The 21,715-nt window shown below is 46.6% G+C and overlaps 1 protein-coding gene across 1 annotated transcript in view; it reads left to right on the plus strand.

Moving 5' to 3' along the window:
- The window catches only part of LOC120023930 (1-phosphatidylinositol 4,5-bisphosphate phosphodiesterase beta-1-like), a 195,230-nt gene that overhangs the window by 38,115 nt on the left and 135,400 nt on the right, over positions 1-21,715 (plus strand). The window contains exon 3 of the mRNA XM_038968032.1: positions 15,605-15,673. Within this exon, the coding sequence (XP_038823960.1) occupies positions 15,605-15,673 (69 nt within the window). The remainder of the gene's footprint in view (positions 1-15,604; positions 15,674-21,715) is intronic.

Genomic DNA, 21,715 nt, shown 5'->3' on the forward strand with positions numbered 1-21,715 from the left:
TCCACCAAGTCGGCATCCATAAAGTTGCCATCGGCACCTGAATCGATAAAAGCGTTCAGGTCAAAACTCTGATCCTTATTCATAAGGGTCGCAGGAAAACGGGGTCTGACAAGATCCTTGAGAGATTGAAACTGGCTCGCTAAAATTCCTCCCAAATTTAGCGAGCCGGGCAGTTTAACGGGCGCTGTGGACAAGCGGAGTTGTAATGTCCCGATCTACCACAGTAGAAAGAGCTATTGGTCTCACGTCTACGTTGGCGCTCCTCCTTAGTTAGCCCGTGTCGCCCCACTTGCATTGGTTCAGAATCTGGTGGCAAGACTCCTCCACTAATCCCGTGTGGAGAATAACGATCAATACGTCCTGGTTCACCTCCTGAACCGAATGGTAACCGAGTTACAGATTGATTGGATAGACCCCACTGCTTCTCCCTCCTTCTCTCTCGGACTCTATTATCAACCCGAATAGATAAAGCGACCAAGCTGTCTAAGTCACTAGGCTCTGGATAAGAAATCAGCTCATCCTTAAGTTCATCTGACAACCCCTTGTAAAAAACCGCTTGTAGTGACTCCTCATTCCAACCACTCTCCACAGCCAATGTCCTGAACTCAATCATAAAATCTGCCACACTGCGATCTCCTTGGCGAAGAGAGAACAAACGTTTAGCTGCGTCCTTACCTCGGACTGGATGATCAAAAAGCTTCCTCATCTCTCCCGTGAACTCCTGATATGAAGCCGTGCAGGTTCCCTGTCGTTCCCAAACGGCTGAAGCCCATTCCAGAGCTCTTCCACGCAACAGTTCAATAACCAAGGCTATCCTAGCCTTGTCAGTGGCGTAAGAATGGGGCTGTAGATCAAACACTAACCCACACTGCATAAGAAACGAACGGCATTTTCCCAAATCCCCTTCATATTTATCAGGCGTCGGTACCTTGGGTTCACGAAATGGAACCGCTTCAGACACGGCAGGTGAGATGGGTGAAACCGGTGGTGAATGAATCACCTGCAAACTGAGCTGATCCTGGACTTGTGTCAAGCTAGCAGATAAATTCTGGATCGAACTCGCTATCTCCTGTAGCGCCGTATTGTGTTGTCCCAATTTCTTCTCCTGCAGGGTAATGGCATGGCAAACGGAGTCCAGGTCCGCTGGGTTCATTACTGGCCGGATCGTTCTGTCACGATCTTTCAAGATCGAACCCAGAAGCAGACCAGGACAAGGAGCGTAGGAAGAAGGTGAGTATTTATTTACAGTGAAATGTGAAAAGGTAGATATATCCAGATGGCGTAGCGGGCAGCGGTGGTGAGTAGATGAGAGGAAATAGGTGAATCCAATGTAGTAGCAGAATCCTCTGTCAACCAGGCGGGAATGGAGTGAATGATCCAGGTGAGTAACTGAAGACAAAACAAACGGAGGTAAGTTCAAGGCAAGCAATACGTAAATGAAAACAACAAAACAAATTCTATCCAACTGGAGTCTGGTACTCAGGCACAACATACTGTTCATGGCTAACGATCCGGCAGGGAATGGAAGTCAGGTCAGAGCTTTTGAAGGGTAGAGATGATGATCAGGACAGGTGTGCAGATTACTGACGGGAAACAGGTGCGGGTGAAATCAATCTCCCAATGAGCTAATTCGCCCGGCAACCAGACAGGGTGCGTTCCAGGACACCTGAAACACACTCCAGGACAGACACACAGGCAAACCCAGACTCAGGAAGCGGGATTCGTGACAGTATTGGTTCCTTTCTCAGGTCAGTAATGGTGCAGGGAGTATTGGTTCCTTTCTCAGGTCAGTAATGGTGCTGGGAGTATTGGTTCCTTTCTCAGGTCAGTAATGGTACAGGGAGTATTGGTTCCTTTCTCAGCGAGGGGACTTTCCACTGGCTGCCCCTCTAGTTTGGAGACTGTCCCAGAATACATCTTGTCCGTTGGTCACTTCTTATTTTTGGAAAGGACAGATAGATAGACAGACAGTTGTAGCTTTAGAGCCCAATATAGACCCTGTTATTTAATACTGTATTGAGCTAGCATGTCGGCCTAGCCTGTCAGCGCTGAGGAAAGCCCTATTTGGCTGCCTGGGTGATTTAAGAGTCACACGGTTTTCTAAGTGAAATGGAAACTGTTGGAATTGACAACACTCTATGGGCTAACATTCTGATATCTGTCCTGTCTTAATCAAACTAAAGTATTATTCTTCAAAACCCTGAAGAGATGAATCTCCGCTATCTACTCTGCAGTAAATCAGAAGAAATTGTTATCATTCCTCCTCTTTCCCTGTAAAGCAATCATTCAATCTCCCCTACCCTCAAACTCTCCCCCATCCCACCACCCCAAGGCTCTCACTCAATCCCCATTTCCCTACCCCAAGCACACACCCTCCCCTGGTAGGAACCCTGTGGAGCGCACATCGGTTTGTAACCTGGGAGCTGTCAACCATGCTGCTAGCTACCCCTGTGGCTGTCAGTAACGCTTCCCTCACTCACGTGCTTACCTTTCTCCCTCTCCCCCACTCTCTCTCCCTCTCCGTCCTCTATTTTTGTCTCTCTTCCTCCATCCCTGGCTTGCCTTGATCACCTCTCTCCGTCTCTCACTCCTATCTCTCACTCCTATCCCTTTATTCCCTCTCCCTCTCCATTCTCTATTCTTTCTCCCTTTCTCCATCCCTGGCATGCTCAATCACCTCTCTCCATCTCTCACTCCTATCCCTTTATTCTCTCTCCCTCCATCCGTCCACCTTGGGGGAAAAAAGCCAACTACATCTATACCAGATAGTCCGATCTTGATTGCGCTGCAGCACGTTATTGTGCACGTCTACACATATGTTATCTCAAGCAATTCATATATTATCACTGGCCTTCTTATTGACAAAGAGACACACGCCCAGGGAAGCACAGAGACACACACCCAGGGAAGCAGGGAGACAAAGTGAGAAGCAGGGAGACAGAGAGACCGGGAATCACAGGGAGTGTTATCGTCAGGGCAGTGCAGGTTAAGCATGTTCATTCAGTTCTCCTGGTTGTCTGGCTGGCCCTGCTGGCTTCCTGAACGTGATGGGGATTCTAATAGGCTCTCCTGGCTGTATTGTTGCATAAATGAATATCCTCAGAGACAGACACGTTGGAGTGGACAAGACATGTAAATGGAACAGATGTGGGATTTTAAAGTACGAAACCGCGTGAACTCAATGCGTGAATAGATTGATAAGTGACCGAAACAGATCTATGTGAAAAGACCAATATAAGTGAATAGTTGTTTGACAGATCCGGTCAAGCGTAAGCGGAGAGAGATAATTATGGGGTTTTTATTCTCGTAAAATCAGTGTACAAGTTGCACCAACCAGCTGAATTACCATTGTAGTCTGCGAAAAGAAAAGTTCAACATTAATCCACAGAGCGGAGAGCCCTGTGTTGCAGTAGTGGCCTGAGGGCACTGGGCCCCACCATGGAGCTTCATCCTGGGGCCCTGCTGTTCCGCGAGGCCCTCCTGCGGAGCTCCGTCCTCTTAAAGACACTTCAAAGGCCGGTTTTTACAGGCAGGATGGGAAGTTGAACTCTGCCCCCCCCCGCAAACACACACTAATTGATCAGATCTGTGGGGGAGGAGAGGGGAGAGAATGCGTGATAAGAAAGAGGAAATGTAAGACGAGGGGGAGAAGGATGGAGAAAAGAGGCTGGTGAATGTCTCCATCACCTCCGTGAAAGGATACGACCGTTGTTCAAGGAGTGTAGAGAGTAGTGCTCCTGTAGTGCTCCTCATATGGAGATGTGCGTCACACAAGCAAAGCAGGTATGTTTATTACATCTGCACTGTCTTATAACTCTTCCCTCGGCGGCCAGTTTATTAGGTACACCCATCTAGTTCCAGGTCAGAACCCCCCCCCCCCTTTGCCTCCAGAACAGCCTGAATTCTTGAGGGCATGGCATTCAATCGTTGCTAAATTGGTATCAGGGGACGTAACGTGTGCCAGGAATACATTCCCCACACCAGTACACCACTGCCAACAGCCTGTACCGTTGACATCAGGCAGGATGGGCCAAATCCTGACTCTGCCATCAGCATGACGCTAGAGGAAGTGGGATTCGTTGGACCAAACAATGGTTTTCCATTCCTCAGTTGTCCAGTGTTGGTGACCGTGTGCCCACTGGAGCAGTTTCTTCTTGTTTTTAGCTGATAGGAGTGGAACCCGGTGCGGTCCTCTGTGACAAGGACCGACAGACAAGTTGTGAGTTCCGAGATGTCGTTCTGCACACCACTGTTGTACTGGCCGTTATTTGTCTGTTTGTGGCCAGCCTGGTAGCTTGCACGATTCTTGCCATTCTCATTCTACCTCTCTCGTCAACGAGCTGTTTTCGCCATCAGGACTGCCACTGACTGGATGTTTTTTGTTTGTCGCACCGTTTTCGGTAAACCTTGGTGCCCAGGAGGGACGGCCGTTTCTGAGAGGCTGGATCCGGCACGCCAGGCACCGGCGATCATACTGGACCACGCTCAAAGTCGCCTACGTTACTCGTTTTTGCCCATTCTAGTGTTCAATTGAACAGTATCTGAATGGCTCGATGCCTGTCTGCCTACTTTATATATATATATATATATTATATAGAGCCACGTGACACACCGTCTGTAGGAGCGATCCATTTTGTGTGAACGGGGTGGTGTACCTAATAAACTGGCCATTTTAATTTTAATAAACTGGCCACTGAGTGTTTATGGTTGGTCGTTTCTGCATGTGTCAGTCATTTGTTTATGCCTATGGACCCTGATCAAAAGTATTACACTATAGGGAATAGGGTGCCATTTGGGACGAAAACATCCTGGTCGCAGCAAGTCAGTTCACCGCTTAGCCAGGTTCATTTTCCACCTCATGGCCTCAATCTCCCACATCAAGACTAAGAGAGAGAGAGAGAGAGAAAGTATGAGAAAGAAAGAGATGAGACAAAGCGAGAGAGAGAGAGAGAAATAGTCATTGCACATTCTTTGAGAGTGAAAGAGTGACCCCGTGGATCACCAGCCTGATGTAATGTTGACTGCTATGAGTGGAGGTCCAGACTCTACAAAGATTCCCAAATGGCACCCTATTCCCTACAAATGCGCACTACTTTTGACCAGGAACCGTAGAGTGGAGGGCTGTAGTCAAAAGTAGTGCACTATGTAGGGAATAGAGTGCTATTTTGGGACAGACAGGGTTTCCTTCTGGACAGAGCAAGGAGTACAGTTAACACACAATCATAATACAGCTCGTTTCAAAGACACAATTTTCGCAAATTAGCGTGAAATAAGATGATCGAAAGGTAGGCTCCTTCCCTCCCTCTCTCTCCCTTACCATTTGACTTGGCAGTGGCTTGGTGCAGAGAGGCCAAATTTGAGGCTACTTAAGACTCTGTGACGGCTGCATCTCGTTCTTGTGACGTTGGCCGGTGACAGAGAATGACTTGTGATACTTCTGTACCCTGCTTTCCACCAATCACAATTGTCATTTCTGGCCCCGAAGAAATATCTCCACGCTTATTTGTAGTGTGGAAGGATGCATGATTAGATATGATGTGATTTGATTTACTTTCAATTGGTGGTTGCTTTACCTTCCTTAAATGAGCTTATTGTAAATCACTTTGCATAAGAACAGGTTATTTTAATCCCATAGACCAAGCAGTAGAACACTTGCCCATGGCAGCCTGCCTTCAATGCCTCAACATTATGTACTGTGAATATTTCAGTGCCCCCATTTTGAGTAACATCCCGATGCTTTCAGTCTAGCTAAGACTGTGTGGTCTTCTCTCTGTTGCCTCCGTGGAACATGGAACTCTAAAATGGAACATGGAACTGAAAAGGGCCTCGCCCGACTCTACTGTATCAATAATGGATTGTAAGTGCGGTCTAGACCTCCATTTGGAACGGTGGTGCAGTGGTATTTAAGATGTGGTTAGTGAGAGCCCTGGTGGAGAGAGGCATATTTAAATCATAATGTGGTTCCTTTCTCATGTCCTCCTTTCATTAACGAGGCCTGAGAGGGGAGGGGAGAGAAAGGCAGAGAAATAGAGAGAGAGCAGAGATAGAGAGAGAGCGATATATGCTTCGCTGAGAGTAAGGCTTGTGTAACGTTCGTCTTGTGGTGCATGAACGGACCAAGGCGCAGCAGGTGAGGAATACATACTAATTTATTGAATCAAAGACGAAACACTGACAAAACACTATAACAAACTACAAAACAATAAACGAAGTCAACAGACCAGAAACAAACGAACTTACATATAGACGAAGAACGCACAAACAGGAACAGACTACCTAAAACGAACGAACAAACGAAACAGTCCCATGTGGTAAACACAGACACAGGAACAATCACCCACAAACAAACAGTGAGAACAACCTACCTTAATATGGCTCTCAATCAGAGGAAACGACACACACCTGCCTCTAATTGAGAACCATACCAGGCAAACCATTAACCCAACATAGAAAACACATAACATAGACTACCCACCCCAACTCACGCCCTGACCAATTAAACACATACAAAACAACAGAAAACAGGTCAGGAACGTGACAGAACCCCCCCCTCAAGGTGCGAACTCCGGGCGCACCCCTAAAACTCAAGGGGAGGGTCTGGGTGGGCATCTGTCCGCAGTGGCGGCTCCGGCGGTGGACGAGGACACCACTCCACCACTGTCTTTGTCCCCCTCCTTAGCGTCCTTTGAGTGGCGACCCTCGCCCCCGACCATGGTCCAGGAACCTTCACCAACGCCCCTCTAAAATAGAGGAGACAACTCAGGACAGAGGGACAACTCAGGACGAATGGCAGCTCCGGACTGAATGGCAGCTCCGGACTGAATGGCAGCTCCGGACTGAATGGCAGCTCCGGACTGAATGGCAGCTCCGGACTGAATGGCAGCTCCGGACTGAGTGGCAGCTCCGGACTGGGTGGCAGCTCCGGACTGGGTGGCAGCTCCGGACTGGGTGGCAGCTCATGACTGGGTGGCAGCTCATGACTGGGTGGCAGCTCATGACTGGGTGGCAGCTCATGACTGGGTGGCAGCTCATGACTGTAGGGCAGCTCATGACTGTAGGGCAGCTCATGACTGTAGGGCGGCTCATGACTGTAGGGCGGCTCATGACTGGAGGGCGGATCATGACTGGAGGGCGGCTCATGACTGGAGGGCAGCTCATGACTGGAGGGCAGCTCATGACTGGAGGGCAGCTCATGACTGTAGGGCAGCTCTGGCAGCTCCTGACTGGCTGGCGGCTCTGGCAGCTCCTGACTGGCGGCTCTGGCAGCTCCTGACTGGCTGGCGGCTCTGGCAGCTCCTGACTGGCTGGCGGCTCTGGCAGCTCCTGACTGGCTGGCGGCTCTGGCAGCTCCTGACTGGCTGGCGGCTCTGGCAGCTCCTGACTGGCTGGCGTCTCTGGCAGCTCCTGACTGGCTGGCGTCTCTGGCAGCGCCTGACTGGCTGGCGGCTCTGGCGGCTCCTGACTGACGGACGGCTCTAGCGGCTCCTGACTGACGGACGGCTCTAATGGCTCGGGACAGACGGGCGGCTCTAATGGCTCGTGGCAGACGGATGACTCAGATGGCGCTAGGCAGACAGATGGCTCAGACGGCGCTGGGCAGACAGATGGCTCAGATGGCGCTGGGCAGACAGATGGCTCAGATGGCGCTGGGCAGACGAATGGCTCAGACGGCGCTGGGCAGACGAGCAGTGCAGGCGGCGTTGAGCAGACGAGCAGCGCAGGCAGTTCAGACGGCGCTGGGCAGGCAGGCAGCTCAGACGGCGCTGGACAGACGAGCAGTGCAGGCGGCGTTGAGCAGACGAGCAGTGCAGGCAGTTCAGACGGCACTGGGCAGGCAGGCAGCTCTGACCCGCTGAGGCGCACAGTCGGCCTGGTGCGTGGTGCCGGAACTGGTGGTACCGGACTGGAGACACGCACCTCAAGGCTAGTGCGGGGAGCAGGAACAGGGCACACTGGACTCTCGATGCGCACTATAGGCCTGGTGCGTGGTACCGGCACTGGTGGTACCGGGCTGAGGGCACGCACCTCAGGGCGAGTGCGGAGAGAAGGAACAGTGCGTACAGGGCTCTGGAGAAGCACAGGAGGCTTGGTGCGTGGTGCCGGAACTGGAGGCACTGGGCTGGAGACACGCACCACAGGGAGAGTGCGTGGAGGAGGAACAGGGCTCTGGAGACGCACTGGAAGCCTGGTGCGTGGTGTAGGCACTGGTGGTACTGGGCTGGGGCCACGCACCATAAGGCGAGTGCGGGGTGCTGGAACTGGAGGTACTGGGCTGGGGCGGGAAGGTGGCGCCGGATATACCGGACCGTGCAGGCGTACTGGCTCCCTTGAGCACTGAGCCTGCCCAACCTTACCTGGTTGCCTGCTCCCCGTAGCCCGTCCAGTGCGGGGAGGTGGAATAACCCGCACTGGGCTGTGTTGGCGAACCGGGGACACCATGCGTAAGGCTGGTGCCATGTACACCGGCCCGAGGAGACGTACTGGAGGCCAGATATGTAGAGCCGGCTTCATGGCACTTGGCTCAATGCTCACTCTAGCCCGCCCAGTGCGGGGAGGTGGAATAACCCGCACCGGGCTATGCACCCGTACAGGAGACACCGTGCGCTCTTCCGCATAACACGGTGTCTGCCCGTACTCCCGCTCTCCACGGTAAGCATGGGAAGTGGGCGCAGGTTTCCTACCTGCCCTCGCCACACTACCCTTTAGCCCCCCCCCAAGAAATGTTTGGGTGAGCCTCTCGGGCTTCCGTGCTAGAGCGTCCCCTCATAACGCCGGTTCCTCTCTCCGGTTGCCTCCGCTCTCCGAGCTGCCTCCAGCTGTTCCCATGGGAGGCGATCCTTTCCAGCCAGGATCTCCTCCCATGTGTAGCAACCCTTGCCGTCCAAAACATCCTCCCATGTCCATTCCTCCTTCGTGCGCTGTCTCTCTCTCCCGTTACACCGCTGCTTGATCCTTTGTTGGTGGGTGATTCTGTAACGTTCGTCTTGTGGTGCATGAACGGACCAAGGCGCAGCAGGTGAGGAATACATACTAATTTATTGAATCAAAGACGAAACACTGACAAAACACTATAACAAACTACAAAACAATAAACGAAGTCAACAGACCAGAAACAAACGAACTTACATATAGACGAAGAACGCACGAACAGGAACAGACTACCTAAAATGAACGAACAAACGAAACAGTCCCATGTGGTAAACACAGACACAGGAACAATCACCCACAAACAAACAGTGAGAACAACCTACCTTAATATGGCTCTCAATCAGAGGAAACGACACACACCTGCCTCTAATTGAGAACCATACCAGGCAAACCATTAACCCAACATAGAAAACACATAACATAGACTACCCACCCCAACTCACGCCCTGACCAATTAAACACATACAAAACAACAGAAAACAGGTCAGGAACGTGACAGCTTGGGTCTGTGATGGTTTGCTCAATTGACCTCCAGTCATCCAGCTGAGCTAACATACGCAAACATGTGCACTCGCATGCTCACCGTGTCATTAGCAACACTGTCCAACAAGTACAGCTGGCATGTGGAGAAGACAACGGGATGGTTTAATAATATAAGCCATTTAGCAGACGCTTTTATCCAAAGCGACTTACAGACTTTGCACGCTAAGTATGGGTGGTCCCGGGAATCAAACCCACTACCCTGGTGTTACAAGTGCCATGCTCTACCACGTGAGCTACAAAGAACCACATCAAAAGTAGAAAGAGATTAGACAAAGCGAGAGAGAGAGAAATAGCACATTCTTTGCGAGAGTGAAAGAGAGACTGTGTGTGAGTGAGTAAGTGAGTGAGAGAGAGAGAGAGAGAGAGAGAGAGAGAGAGAGAGAGAGAGAGAGAGAGAGAGAGAGAGAGAGAGAGAGAGAGAGAGAGAGAGAGAGAGACAGAGACACAGAGACACAGAGACACAGAGACACAGAGACACAGACACAGAGACACAGAGACACAGAGACACAGAGACAGAGACAGAGACACACAGAGACACACAGAGACACAGAGACACAGAGACAGAGAGACACAGAGACACAGAGACACAGAGACACAGAGACACAGAGACACAGAGACAGAGACAGAGACAGAGACAGACACAGAGACAGAGACAGAGACAGAGACAGAGAGACACAGAGACACAGAGACACAGAGACACAGAGACACAGAGACAGAGAGACACAGAGACAGAGACACAGAGACAGAGACAGAGACACAGACAGAGACACAGACAGAGACACAGACAGAGACAGAGACAGAGAGAGAGACCAGGAAGCCTCCATTATTTAGTTGGTTTTAGAACAGGGACAGTTCAGACAGAGTCAGAGGTCAAGTGCAACAGTGGGTGGTGAGAAGACTGGATCCAGAGTTTGAGTGCTATAACATGTTACCTGCACGAACAGCCCTATTAGAATGAGGAGCACCGGCATAACCCTGGCACAAACCATTAACACCTTTAAAGGACAAATTCACTTTTTTTTTTACCCCCCCAAAACATGACATGTTATAAAAGTGTCCAGACACTTTTTGCGATTTCACTTGGTTTGGAGAAACTTACCCCCACCAGCGATATACTTCCTCATGCTCTTTCTGTAGTTGCAGGGGCACAGATAAAACATGGCTCCAAGTATGTCCTTTTAGAAATGGCAACGCTCTCAGTATGCAGGTCTTTAGATGTTGTTCACATGAAATTGTGTCATTTCAAGCTTGGTCTGCAACGTTCCGTGTGCGTGCACGCGCAGGCTTTATGTCACCACAATGGAAAAAAGAACGCACGTGCGTGCTCGCACACGGAGAAGCATCGATCACGTCAAAACTAAATGGAATATAACATTGCGGATAAAGTAAAAAAAATAACACAATTTCAATTTCTGAACACTTCTATAACATTTAATTGACATAAAAAAATGGTGTTACAAATTGGTTAACGTGTCCTTTAAACAGGTAGCCTAGCGTATAATATAAAATATTTCGCATTTAAACAGTGATAACATGTTTGAAAGTCAATACTGTTGCCCAATATACACAACAATGACCAACAATTAACACGTTCCTCAAAACAAAGACAACATTTTGCATATTAACATTAGCGTTTACTAATAAACAATGAAAACACCCCCGAAATGGGAGAAACCAAATAACCAGAGGCGGGAAACCTGTGGACAAAGTCGTGAACTTGACTGGCGCGTGCACCCCTCATAGAGTATTCATTCTGCCGGTCCTGTTGCAAAACTTTTCTTCAGCAGGAGCAAGCGGAATGAAATGGGGAGGGACGTACCTGAATTTGTCCAGTAGAAACATTTTGCGACTGTCAGGCGGAATGAATACACTCCAGGTCTGCGTGTTGGTGAAAGACAGGTTGGTGTTACCGATCGAAGAGAAGACAAATAGTGAACATTCATCTCTAAACACAGTAGGCCTAAGTGATAGGTTACTATTACCAGACTGGCGTTTGGTCTATTCACGATACAAAGCACAATGTTTACAATTGTGAAAAATACAAAATACAAAGCAAGCATTGTTTGTAACAAAAAAGGAGTCGTTTGTGTGAGGAGAGAAGGAGGGTAGTAGCCGTTGAGTCGATAGCTCACAGGTACGTACATCTTCACTGTGTATGTGTGCGGATGAGTTTGTGTCTGTGTGAGTGTGTGAATCCTCTTTTTGGCAGGATTTCAGTCCACTTGGGGATATTTGTAGCCTACTTATGGCCGAATTGCACACGTGAGTGTGTTGTTGTAAGACAGCGAGTGTTAGTGTTTCTAGGCTGGGTGACACACATACAGTACATCAGTATCCTCTCCAAATGAATCCCCCATGTGTTTCCTAACCACTACCCTACACACACACACACACACACACACACACACACACACACACACACACACACACACACACACACACACACACACACACACACACACACACACACACACTGTTCTGTTGTTATGTTTTGTACACTCAGTGTATATGGCTCTGGGCTAAACCATTATCTGTCACATCACGATGACATCACCATTGACGATGGCTGTCAGTCATTGTCGGTGGACTATGCTATCGTAATATATCGCAATATATCGTAATATAACCCTAGTTTACTGGGACATGAAACAGCTATGTGTCCACTCGACACGATGAGCAGTGGTTAGGGTATGATTGGAGATAACAAATGAAGGAACACCTTCATAATATTCAGTTGCACACCCTTTTGCCCTCAGAACAGCCTCAGTTGGATTCTGGGTTCGAGTCCAGGCTCTGTCGCAGCTGGCCGCGACCGGGAGACCCATGGGGCGGTGCATAATTGGCCCAGCGTCGTCCGGGTTAGGGGAGGGTTTGGCCGGAAGGGATGTCCTTGTCCCATCGCGCACTAGCGACTCCTGTGGCGGGCCGGGCGCGGTGCACGCTGACACGGTCGCCAGGTGTACAGTGTTTCCTCCGACACATTGGTGCGGCTGGCTTCCGGGTTAAGCGGGCATTGGGTCAAGAAGCTGTGCGGCTTGGCTGGGTCGTGTTTCGGAGGACGCACGGCTCTCAACCTTCGCATCTCCCGGGTCCGTACAGGAGTTGCAGCGATGAGACAAGAATGTAACTACCAATTGGATAGCAGGAAAATGGGGAGGAAAAGGAGTAAAAAAATGAATAAAAAATAAAAAATGAACAGCCTCAATTGGACTCTACAAGGTGTGTGTTTGCGAGGCGTCGAAAGCATTCCACAGGGATACTGGCCCATGTTTACTCCAATGCTTCCCACAGTTGTGTCAAGTTGGCTGGATGTCCTTTGGGTGGTGGACCATTCTTGACACACCCGGGAAACTGTTGAGGGTGAAAAACCCAGCAGCGTTGCAGTTCTACACACTCAAACCGGTGCGCCTGGCACCTACTGTACTACCACACCCCGCTCAAAGGCACTTGAATCTTTTGTCTTGCCCATTCATCCTCTGAATGGCACACACACACAATCCATGTCTCAATTGTCTCAATGCTTCAAAATCCTTCTTTAACCTGTCTCCTCCCCTTCATCTACACTGACAGAAATGGATTTAACAGGTGACATACATAAGGTATCATAGCTTTCATCTGGATTCATCTGGTCAGTCTACGTCATGGGAAGAACAGGTGTTCCTAAAGAGTTAGGCCAGGTCAGCTATGTTGGCCCCCCGTATAGAGCTTTATTTTTTGAAATGTTGTTGACGCCTGCCTCTGACAGTTCCCTAGGAATTGAACAGTCGTTTTTATTGATTAGCATTCGCCATACTGTGTGTCCAAGTCTTTACTGTGTGTTGTGGTGTCAGCAAATTGCATATCTGCTTTCACTGGGCACCTTCATAGGTATTGAAAACGATCATAGATAAACAGCACCACGCGGAAGGAAGCGTTAACTATCACTTAGAAACGGCTACGGAGGAGAAAGTGACACTGAATGTTCGAGCTCGTTGGCCTAACGCTCTCTATATATGGTTCTGGTTTAGCCTATTTGAACTTGACTGGCGCCGCGCAGAGCGGAGTCTCGCAGCACACAGCAGGGCAGCGCACGAGTGACATTCCGAGTAATTGGCCGAGTCCTACTTGCTATAGCCTATTTGAATAAATATGTTATACACAGAACGCAGGAGTGGAATGTAAGGTCAGACAGAGTGGAGAATTCCACCGAAACGGAGCAAAATGTCCAGTCAGAAAACATTGTTTCTCTCTCTCTCTCGGTCAGATGCATGGGCCTTAAGGGCTCCCACACAGTCTATCTGACGGAGCTTTGTTTGCAAAGCCCCCTATGTAGTTTGTGTGTCGAATGTGTGGAACGGCGATGCAAATGGGGCTCCTTAGCTCCTTATGCGTAGACTGTGAAATCACTGTGGAGAGCCCTTTAGACTCTAGCACAGTGGTGTAGTGGGGGCTATACCCACTTTTTGTTCAGTGGGCATTGCGTATACTCTGATCTTCATCCCCATGGATGCGTACTGTATCAAAGTAGTGTAGTGGAGCCTACACAATCGTAAAGCATGTGAAGTATTCACATGCGTGCCTTGATTGCAATATCGCAGCAAGAGTGCGCAGCTCTCCACTGGTTGTCACGTGGAGCAGCTCACGGAGTAACGACATCGGTAGCCAGTAGTGTAGTTAAGAAAGACCTTTCAACTTATGATATCTACCAATAAATGCAACAATGGGTATGCAAACCAGGTATTGAAAAAAGTTTGGTCCGAAGTCTTGGTTGAATCTTTGCGATGTGCAATTCAGTCATAATGCACTGTTTGAATAAACATTTCTAATGGCTTTCCCGAAAAACCTTCCCAATTAAATGTTGACTGCAAAGTAGGCCTACCTGGCAGAGTGATTTTATGATGATTTGTATCAATTGAGAGGGCAAACTCTGCCATTACATCATGTACACTGCAGGCCTACATTGTACAGTACAGAAACACCGCTAGCCAAATGTACTCTTGCTAGGTGCCCAATTGAATTTAAGGGCAACTACACTCTCTGAAAAAAATGTGTTTAGATTTTTCCCAGACATCAGAAATGGTCTCCTGATGTGCTTTATTCATTCTTGTGGAATTAGAACATCTGACTTTTGTTGTTTTTCTATTTAAAAAGAAATACATTTTTTGAGAGTGAATCCGGAAAAAACTATAGGAAATAGGGTGCCTATCCTGTTTGGGAAATGTTGGGCAATAATCTGAGTATGCTCACTTCTCCAGGCACCACCACTGCTCTAGCCTAAACCTATAAAACATGTTTTTATAACAGACGCTCCTTAATTATCTTGTGTCTTGCTGTTTTTTTCTTAATTATCATTTTTATAAAGTATTAAAAAATAAATGACACATGCGGGCCGGGAAAATCCCCTCCATGCGAGGTTGAAAACCAAATAGCCAATAAGCTGTCGTAAAATATTTAAGACAAGTTAAAGTTATGAACAGTAGCTTTTGTCCCCAAATATTCTAGACTAAGAAGGTGTTGTCCTAAAGTCTAAGCAGAGGCTATTCTCAGTCACAGCTTTATGAGAGATGTAACACACAGTTTGATTTATTCACTATTTTATGAGGCAAATAAAGCTATTATTATCCTGTTCTGGAAATGAGAGACAGGTTATACTTAATGGAGTGGACAGAAACTAACTCACTACGGTAAGACCGTTCCTCAGCAGACTGTTACAGCTTCATCAATGTTGCGCCACAAAGACACACACACACACACACACACACACACACACACACACACACACACACACACACACACACACACACACACACACACACACACACACACACACACACACACACACACAGAAACCTGTTCCATGCTGAAGCTCCTCCACCAGAAAGGTATATCAGGAAATATTTGCCTGCACTTAGCCTCTGCCCTGGCTTTCAACAACATTATCTTTCACCATGATTCATCCAGTTGTAGTATTCGATTTCGCGCTATAGCCCAACGTTGGGCTATACTAATCATTTTTATAGATTTTTTGGGGGTGGCTGATAAAGGGTGATACCATTGGATCTCATAATGTTTTATCGGTACATAATCAACCATACAGTCAGTAAACCCACATGTGACTGAAACTTACTGTTCTATTTCTGCTGGTTTCTTAAAGGACACGGATCTCCTGGACATCGCCTATATCAAGGACGCCAGGAACGGAAAATGCACCAAAACGCCAAAGGTATGTCAAGTCAGGCCAGTGATTTCCGCCCAGTGCTCGATTCAAATGGATTCAGATGTACTGTACATCTGTGTATCTCATTGTCTTTCCACCAAAAGCTCCATTCCAAACTCTATAATAGGGCTTTATGAGAAACCCTGGAAGAGAGACAAGCTAATCGGATATTATTGTAGTTTCATGGAGGGTATATCGGGACAGGAATAGGAGGCGGAGGAGGAAGAGAGAGACAGAGACACGGCTCTGTGTGCTATAGGGATCAGACAGGGACATTTGAATAGATCTGCATATGGATACAGAACTGGACATCACTACACAATGGTATGTGTGTGTGTGTGTGTGTGTGTGTGTGTGTGTGTGTGTGTGTGTGTGTGTGTGTGTGTGTGTGTGTGTGTGTGTGTGTGTGTGTGTGTGTGTGTGTGTGTGTGTGTGTGTGTGTGTGTGCGGAGTTTATGTTAGGCATTATGTTGACTGTCCTCTAAGCTAGGGCTCTGACGGTCATGTTATTTTGGATAACGGTAATTGGCTAGCCAAATGACTGTAGTCCCCGTAATAACCTTTCGAATAGCAACATATATATATTAAATGGAATGAATAGAACGGGCGTTCACGTTCAAGACAATGATGGCATAATAGGTGAACTGGCGGTCATACTAAGAGTCGATATTCACGTAATAATAAGGAATTCCCCTTGTCCACGTCCACAAATTGGGAGAATATAAACATTCTTTCAAATTGACCCACGTTGTAAAAGAGCCAACTTCGTCGTAGATTTTTTTGTTATACAGAAGTAACAAAGTGTGCCGAAAAGCTGCTGTGTTGTTCAATGTACATGTAACCAAGTCAAAAATCACGATGCTCCCACGTAGGGAAATAGCAGCTGCGAGAAGAGCCCTGTGGCTTCAGGCTATTCGGTGTGGTAGAGTGGGAAATGTGGGGACCCGTTGTCCCAGTAGGCTACACGTAGCTGTGTGTGGAAAACATCACAGGTAAGACATTTATACTCAACAAAAATATAAACGCAACATGCAAAGTGTTGGTCCCATGTTTCATGAGCTGAAATAAAAGATCCCAGAAGTGTTCCATACACACAAAAACGCTCACATTTTGTGCACACATTTGTTTACATCCGTTCTAGTTAGCATTTCTCCTTTGCCAAGATAATCCATCCACCTGACAGGTGTGGCATATCAACAAACGGATTAAACAGCATGATCATTGCACAGGTGCACCTTATGCTGGGGACAGTAAACCCAGGACCTCCACATCAGGCTGCTTCACCTGCATGATCGTCTGAGACCAGCCACCTGGACAGCTGATGAAACTGTGGGTTTTCACAACCGAATCATTTTTGTTCAAACTGTCAGAAACGTCTCAGGGAAGCTCATATGCGTGCTCGTCATCCTCACCAGGGTCTTGACCTGACTGCAGTTCAGCGTGGTTATCGACTTCAGTGGACAAATGTTCACCTTCGATGGCCACTGGCATGCTGGAGAAGTGTGCTCTTCACGGATGTACCGGGCAAATGACAGACAGCGTGTATGGCGTTGTGTGGGCGAGCGGTTTGCTGATGTCAACGCTGTGAACAGAGTGCCCCATGGTGGCGGTGGGGTTATGGTATGGGCAGGCATAAGCTACAGACAACAAACACAATTGCATTTTACCGATGGCAATTTAAATGCACAGAGATACCGTGATGAGATCCTGAGGCCCATTATCGTGCCATCCATCACCTCATGTTTCAGCATGATAATGCACAGCCCCATGTCCCAAGGATCAGTACACAATTCCTGGAAGCTGAAAATGTCCCAGTTCTTCCATGCCCTGCATTACATGTAAGGGATTATAAAAAAACAGTGACTGTAATCCGTTACGTTACCAGCAAAAATATTGTTATCAGATTCCAGATACTTTTGAAAAACTAGATGATTACTTCGAGGATTAGTTTTAAATTCAGAAAGGGGGTTTGCAAAAAATATATTTGACACTTCTGTTTTCTCAATGACATTCAAATCAGCATTGAAAAAAAGGCGCTAGTTTAAGTTTGTTCCACCTGAGCGAGTCTGACAACAAGTCAGAGACCACAATAATGACACACCAAATGTGTTTGATGGATCGCAGGAAAAGAGCAGGAATAGGCTTTTGTAGGCTACAGTCCAAGTTGTGTCTTCCAATGGTGCGACTGCTGTCGGCATCCAAAAACTATCCAACTTGAATGAACGCTTGGAGGTAAGGATGACAGCAGTGTTGTAGTCTACGGCGATGTGAATCACACTGCTGCTCTCTCATTTAGCTATTTGTGCCTTACAGATTGTAGCTGTTGTGATGGCTGTTCACAAATTTAAATGTGTATTTGAACCCAATAATGGTTGAATTCAAGAAGTTTAAGATGCCTATCAATCATTGTTTTTGAAACCAATGGACAGCCAGTGAAGAATGCGCTCTTGCAACAGCTGCACAGTGCGGATCCCAGCCTATGGAATAAAAGTGGTGCTTTTATTGCTCAATCTAATTCATGCTGATAAATTGTTTTTATCCATAGGCCTAATGGACACATGTTCAAACTCGCACACTTTTGATAGACTTAAAGGGGCAATCTGTAGTTGCTACATCCATTTTTGGACTTAAAAATGATTTGATTCTTGAAGAATATAACTTAGAAATGCTTCATGAGCTTAGTTCAACTGTCACACTCCATGAGAACCCAAAACATAAGCTTGTTTTTCTCCAATGTTTGTAAATGTAAACCAACACTGTATAGCCTCATAACATGGTTAAAACAATAATTGTGATATCATGGATGGTCAGTCCTTGCATCCATAGCTCTGTCTGTTAATCTGAGAGTGGTTACATTTCTCCAGGCCCATCCCTCAGCTTTTTACCAAAACAGAGGCGGGCTAACCATTTTGTTATTGTTTCATCTGTGGATTTGCCATTTAAACAGCTGCATATTATCAAGATATCAAAGTGTCACTAACAAAAAGGTAATCAATAAGCCTATAGCAAATGCAGCAAATGGCATTCATTTTTCACATGTAAATAGCACTTTTTCAGTAGTGCTCAAAGCATGCCATTCCATGAGCGCAACATTTATTTTTCAACTCGATTCAATGAGGCCAGTCAGTCCTCCATGACAATAAAACCATAAACAACAGAGTAGGGCTGGTTTATAAATTCTTAATTATCCTTAGTTATGGTCAGGTAATTTTGGCTAATCTATACTTCTTTATTTCCAAATCCTATTCTTGATGATCAAGGGGTACAACATTTATTGGAATGACGGGAATTCTTATAGACTTTGGTTTTTAATGTAAAGATATAATTTGATCGTATTATTATATGTGGTAGAAAGCCTACATAACCAACCCATAAAGTAAAATGGAACATCCATATATGGCCAGCTATGTAAACTTCAACATTGATTTATCCCTGGTAACATACATTTTTGTCTTCTTCTTATGCCTCTTAAGGGGAAAGTAATCTAAAATTAACTGAATGTAATCCGATTACGTTACTGAGTTTGGTAATCCATAAATTACGTTACTGATTACAATTTTGGACAGGTAACTAGTAACTGTAACGGATTACATTTAGAAAGTAACCTACCCAACCCTGCTCACCAGACATGTCACCCATAAGCGTGTTTGGGAGGCTATAGATCGATGTGTACGACAGCGTTTTCCAGTTCCCACCAATATACAGCAACTTTGCAATTGAAGAGGAGTGGGGCATTAGGGAGGCCCTACAAAATTACATTTTTCTAAGTAATGAGAATGTTAGGGAGCAGGCAATGTTGAAAAGTAATCTTTATACATGTTGAATTTTTCTTAAATGTGGTTCTGTAATTGATTAAAACAAGCAGACAGCAAGGAAATTGCTTTTTTTCTTCTTTTTTTTCTGTGAGCCAATAGAGTAACCTAGGTAACCACAAGTTATTTTTTCCACAGGCGGGCGGGGCCACGACGTTCTATCTAACACCGACTTGGACTATTGCGAGTGTACCCATATAGGAGCAAAGCAGGATGTAAAAGCAGGAAGTCTACCTATCAATATGTGTTGTGATTTGTTGATTCAACTCAACTGACATTACAAAAAATACATACCATTGCATAAGCCACATCAGTTAACATCATTTTAATGAAGATTCTACATTACAGTGGAAATTATTGCATCACAATACCAGGCAGCCATTGCGAGTGTACCCATGAGTTTACCTGTCAAATTGCCAGGGTTAGAGGTTCCAAGCCCATTCTATTCATCGTTTTCTACAACACCTTGTCAACAAAGTTTCATCACGTTGTTAATAAGAGTCCATGTTCACGCAGAAACGGACTCAACCGCACGAATGCCCGGCCATCCCGTCATCAGTCAGATGTTCGTTCCCTAATGAAAAATGCACTAGCGTTCAAAAGTTTGGGGTCACTTAGAAATGTCCTTGTTTTTGAAAGAAAAGCACATATTTTGTCCATTAAAATAACATAAAATGTATCATAAATACAGTGTAGATTTTGTTAATGTTGTAAATGACTATTGTAGCTGGAAATGACAGATTTTTTATTGAATATCTACATAGGCGTACAGAAGCCCATTATCAGCAACCATCACTCCTGTGTTCCAATGGCACGTTGTGTTAGCTAATCCAAGTTTATAATTTTAAAAGGCTAATTGATCATTAGAAAACCCTTTTTGCAATTATGTTAGCACAGCTAAAAACTGTTGTTCAGATTAAAGAAGCAATAAAACTGGCCTTCTTTAGACTAATTGAGTATCTGGAGCATCAGCATTTGTGGATTCAATTTTCAGGCTCAAAATGGCCAGAAACAAAGTGCTTTCTTCTGAAACTTGTCAGTCTATTCTTGTTCTGAGAAATGAAGGCTATTCCATGTGAGGAATTTCCAAGAAACTGAAGATCTGGTACAACGCTGTGTACTACTCCCTTCACAGAACAGCGCAAACTGGCCCTAACCAGAATAGAAAGAGGAGTGGGAGACCCTGGTGCACAACTGAGCAAGAGGACAAATACATTAGAGTGTCTAGTTTGAGAAACAGACGCCTCACAACTCCTCAAATGGCAGCTTCATTAAATAGTACACGTAAAACACCAGTCTCAACGTCAACAGTGAAGAGGCGACTCCGGGATGCTGGCCTTCTAGGCAGAGTTGCAAAGAAAAATCCATATCTCAGACTGGCCAATAAAAATAAAAGATTAAGTTGGGCAAAAGAACATAAACACTGGACAGAGGAACTCTGCCTAGAAGGCCAGCATCCCGGAGTCGCCTCTGGGATGCTGTTTAATCGGGTAACAATAAACATAGTTAGTTAATTAGATAAATATCAGTTTTCAGATTAATGTTAAAGTAAAGTCACGACAATGCCAAGCGCCACGTCTGGAGGAAACCTGGCACCATCCCCACGGTGAAGCATGGTGGTGGCAGCATCATGCTGTGATGATGTTTTTTAGCGGCAGGGACTGAGAGACTAGTCAGGATCGAGGGTAAGATGAACGGAGCAAAGTACAGAGAGATCCTTGATGAAAACCTGCTCCAGACCACACGGGACCTCAGACTGGGGCGAAGGTTCACCTTCCAACAGGACAACAACCCTAAGCTCACAGCCAAGATAACGCGGGAGTGGCTTCGGGACAAGTCTCTGAGTGTCCTTTAGTGGCCCAGCCAGAGCCCGGACTTGAACCCGATTGAACATTTCTGGAGAGACCTGAAAATAGCTGTGCAGCAGCGCTTCCCATCCAACAGAGCTTGAGAGGATCTGCAGAGAAGAATGCGAGAAACTCCCCAAATACAGGTGTGCCAATTAGAGGTCGACCGATTAATCGGCAAAACCGATTTCAAGTTTTCATAACAATCGGTAATCGACCTTTTTGGACAGCAATTATGGCCGATGAAATTGCAATCCACGAGGAGACTGCGTGGCAGGCTGAACACCTGGTAAGTTGCTAGCTAGCATTAAACTTATCTTATAAAAAACAATCAATCTTCACATAATCACTAATTAACTACACATGATTGGTGATATTACTAGGTTAAC

This window comes from Salvelinus namaycush, chromosome 29 (genome assembly GCF_016432855.1).
Source record: "Salvelinus namaycush isolate Seneca chromosome 29, SaNama_1.0, whole genome shotgun sequence".
In the NCBI taxonomy this organism is placed as follows: Eukaryota; Metazoa; Chordata; class Actinopteri; order Salmoniformes; family Salmonidae; genus Salvelinus; species Salvelinus namaycush.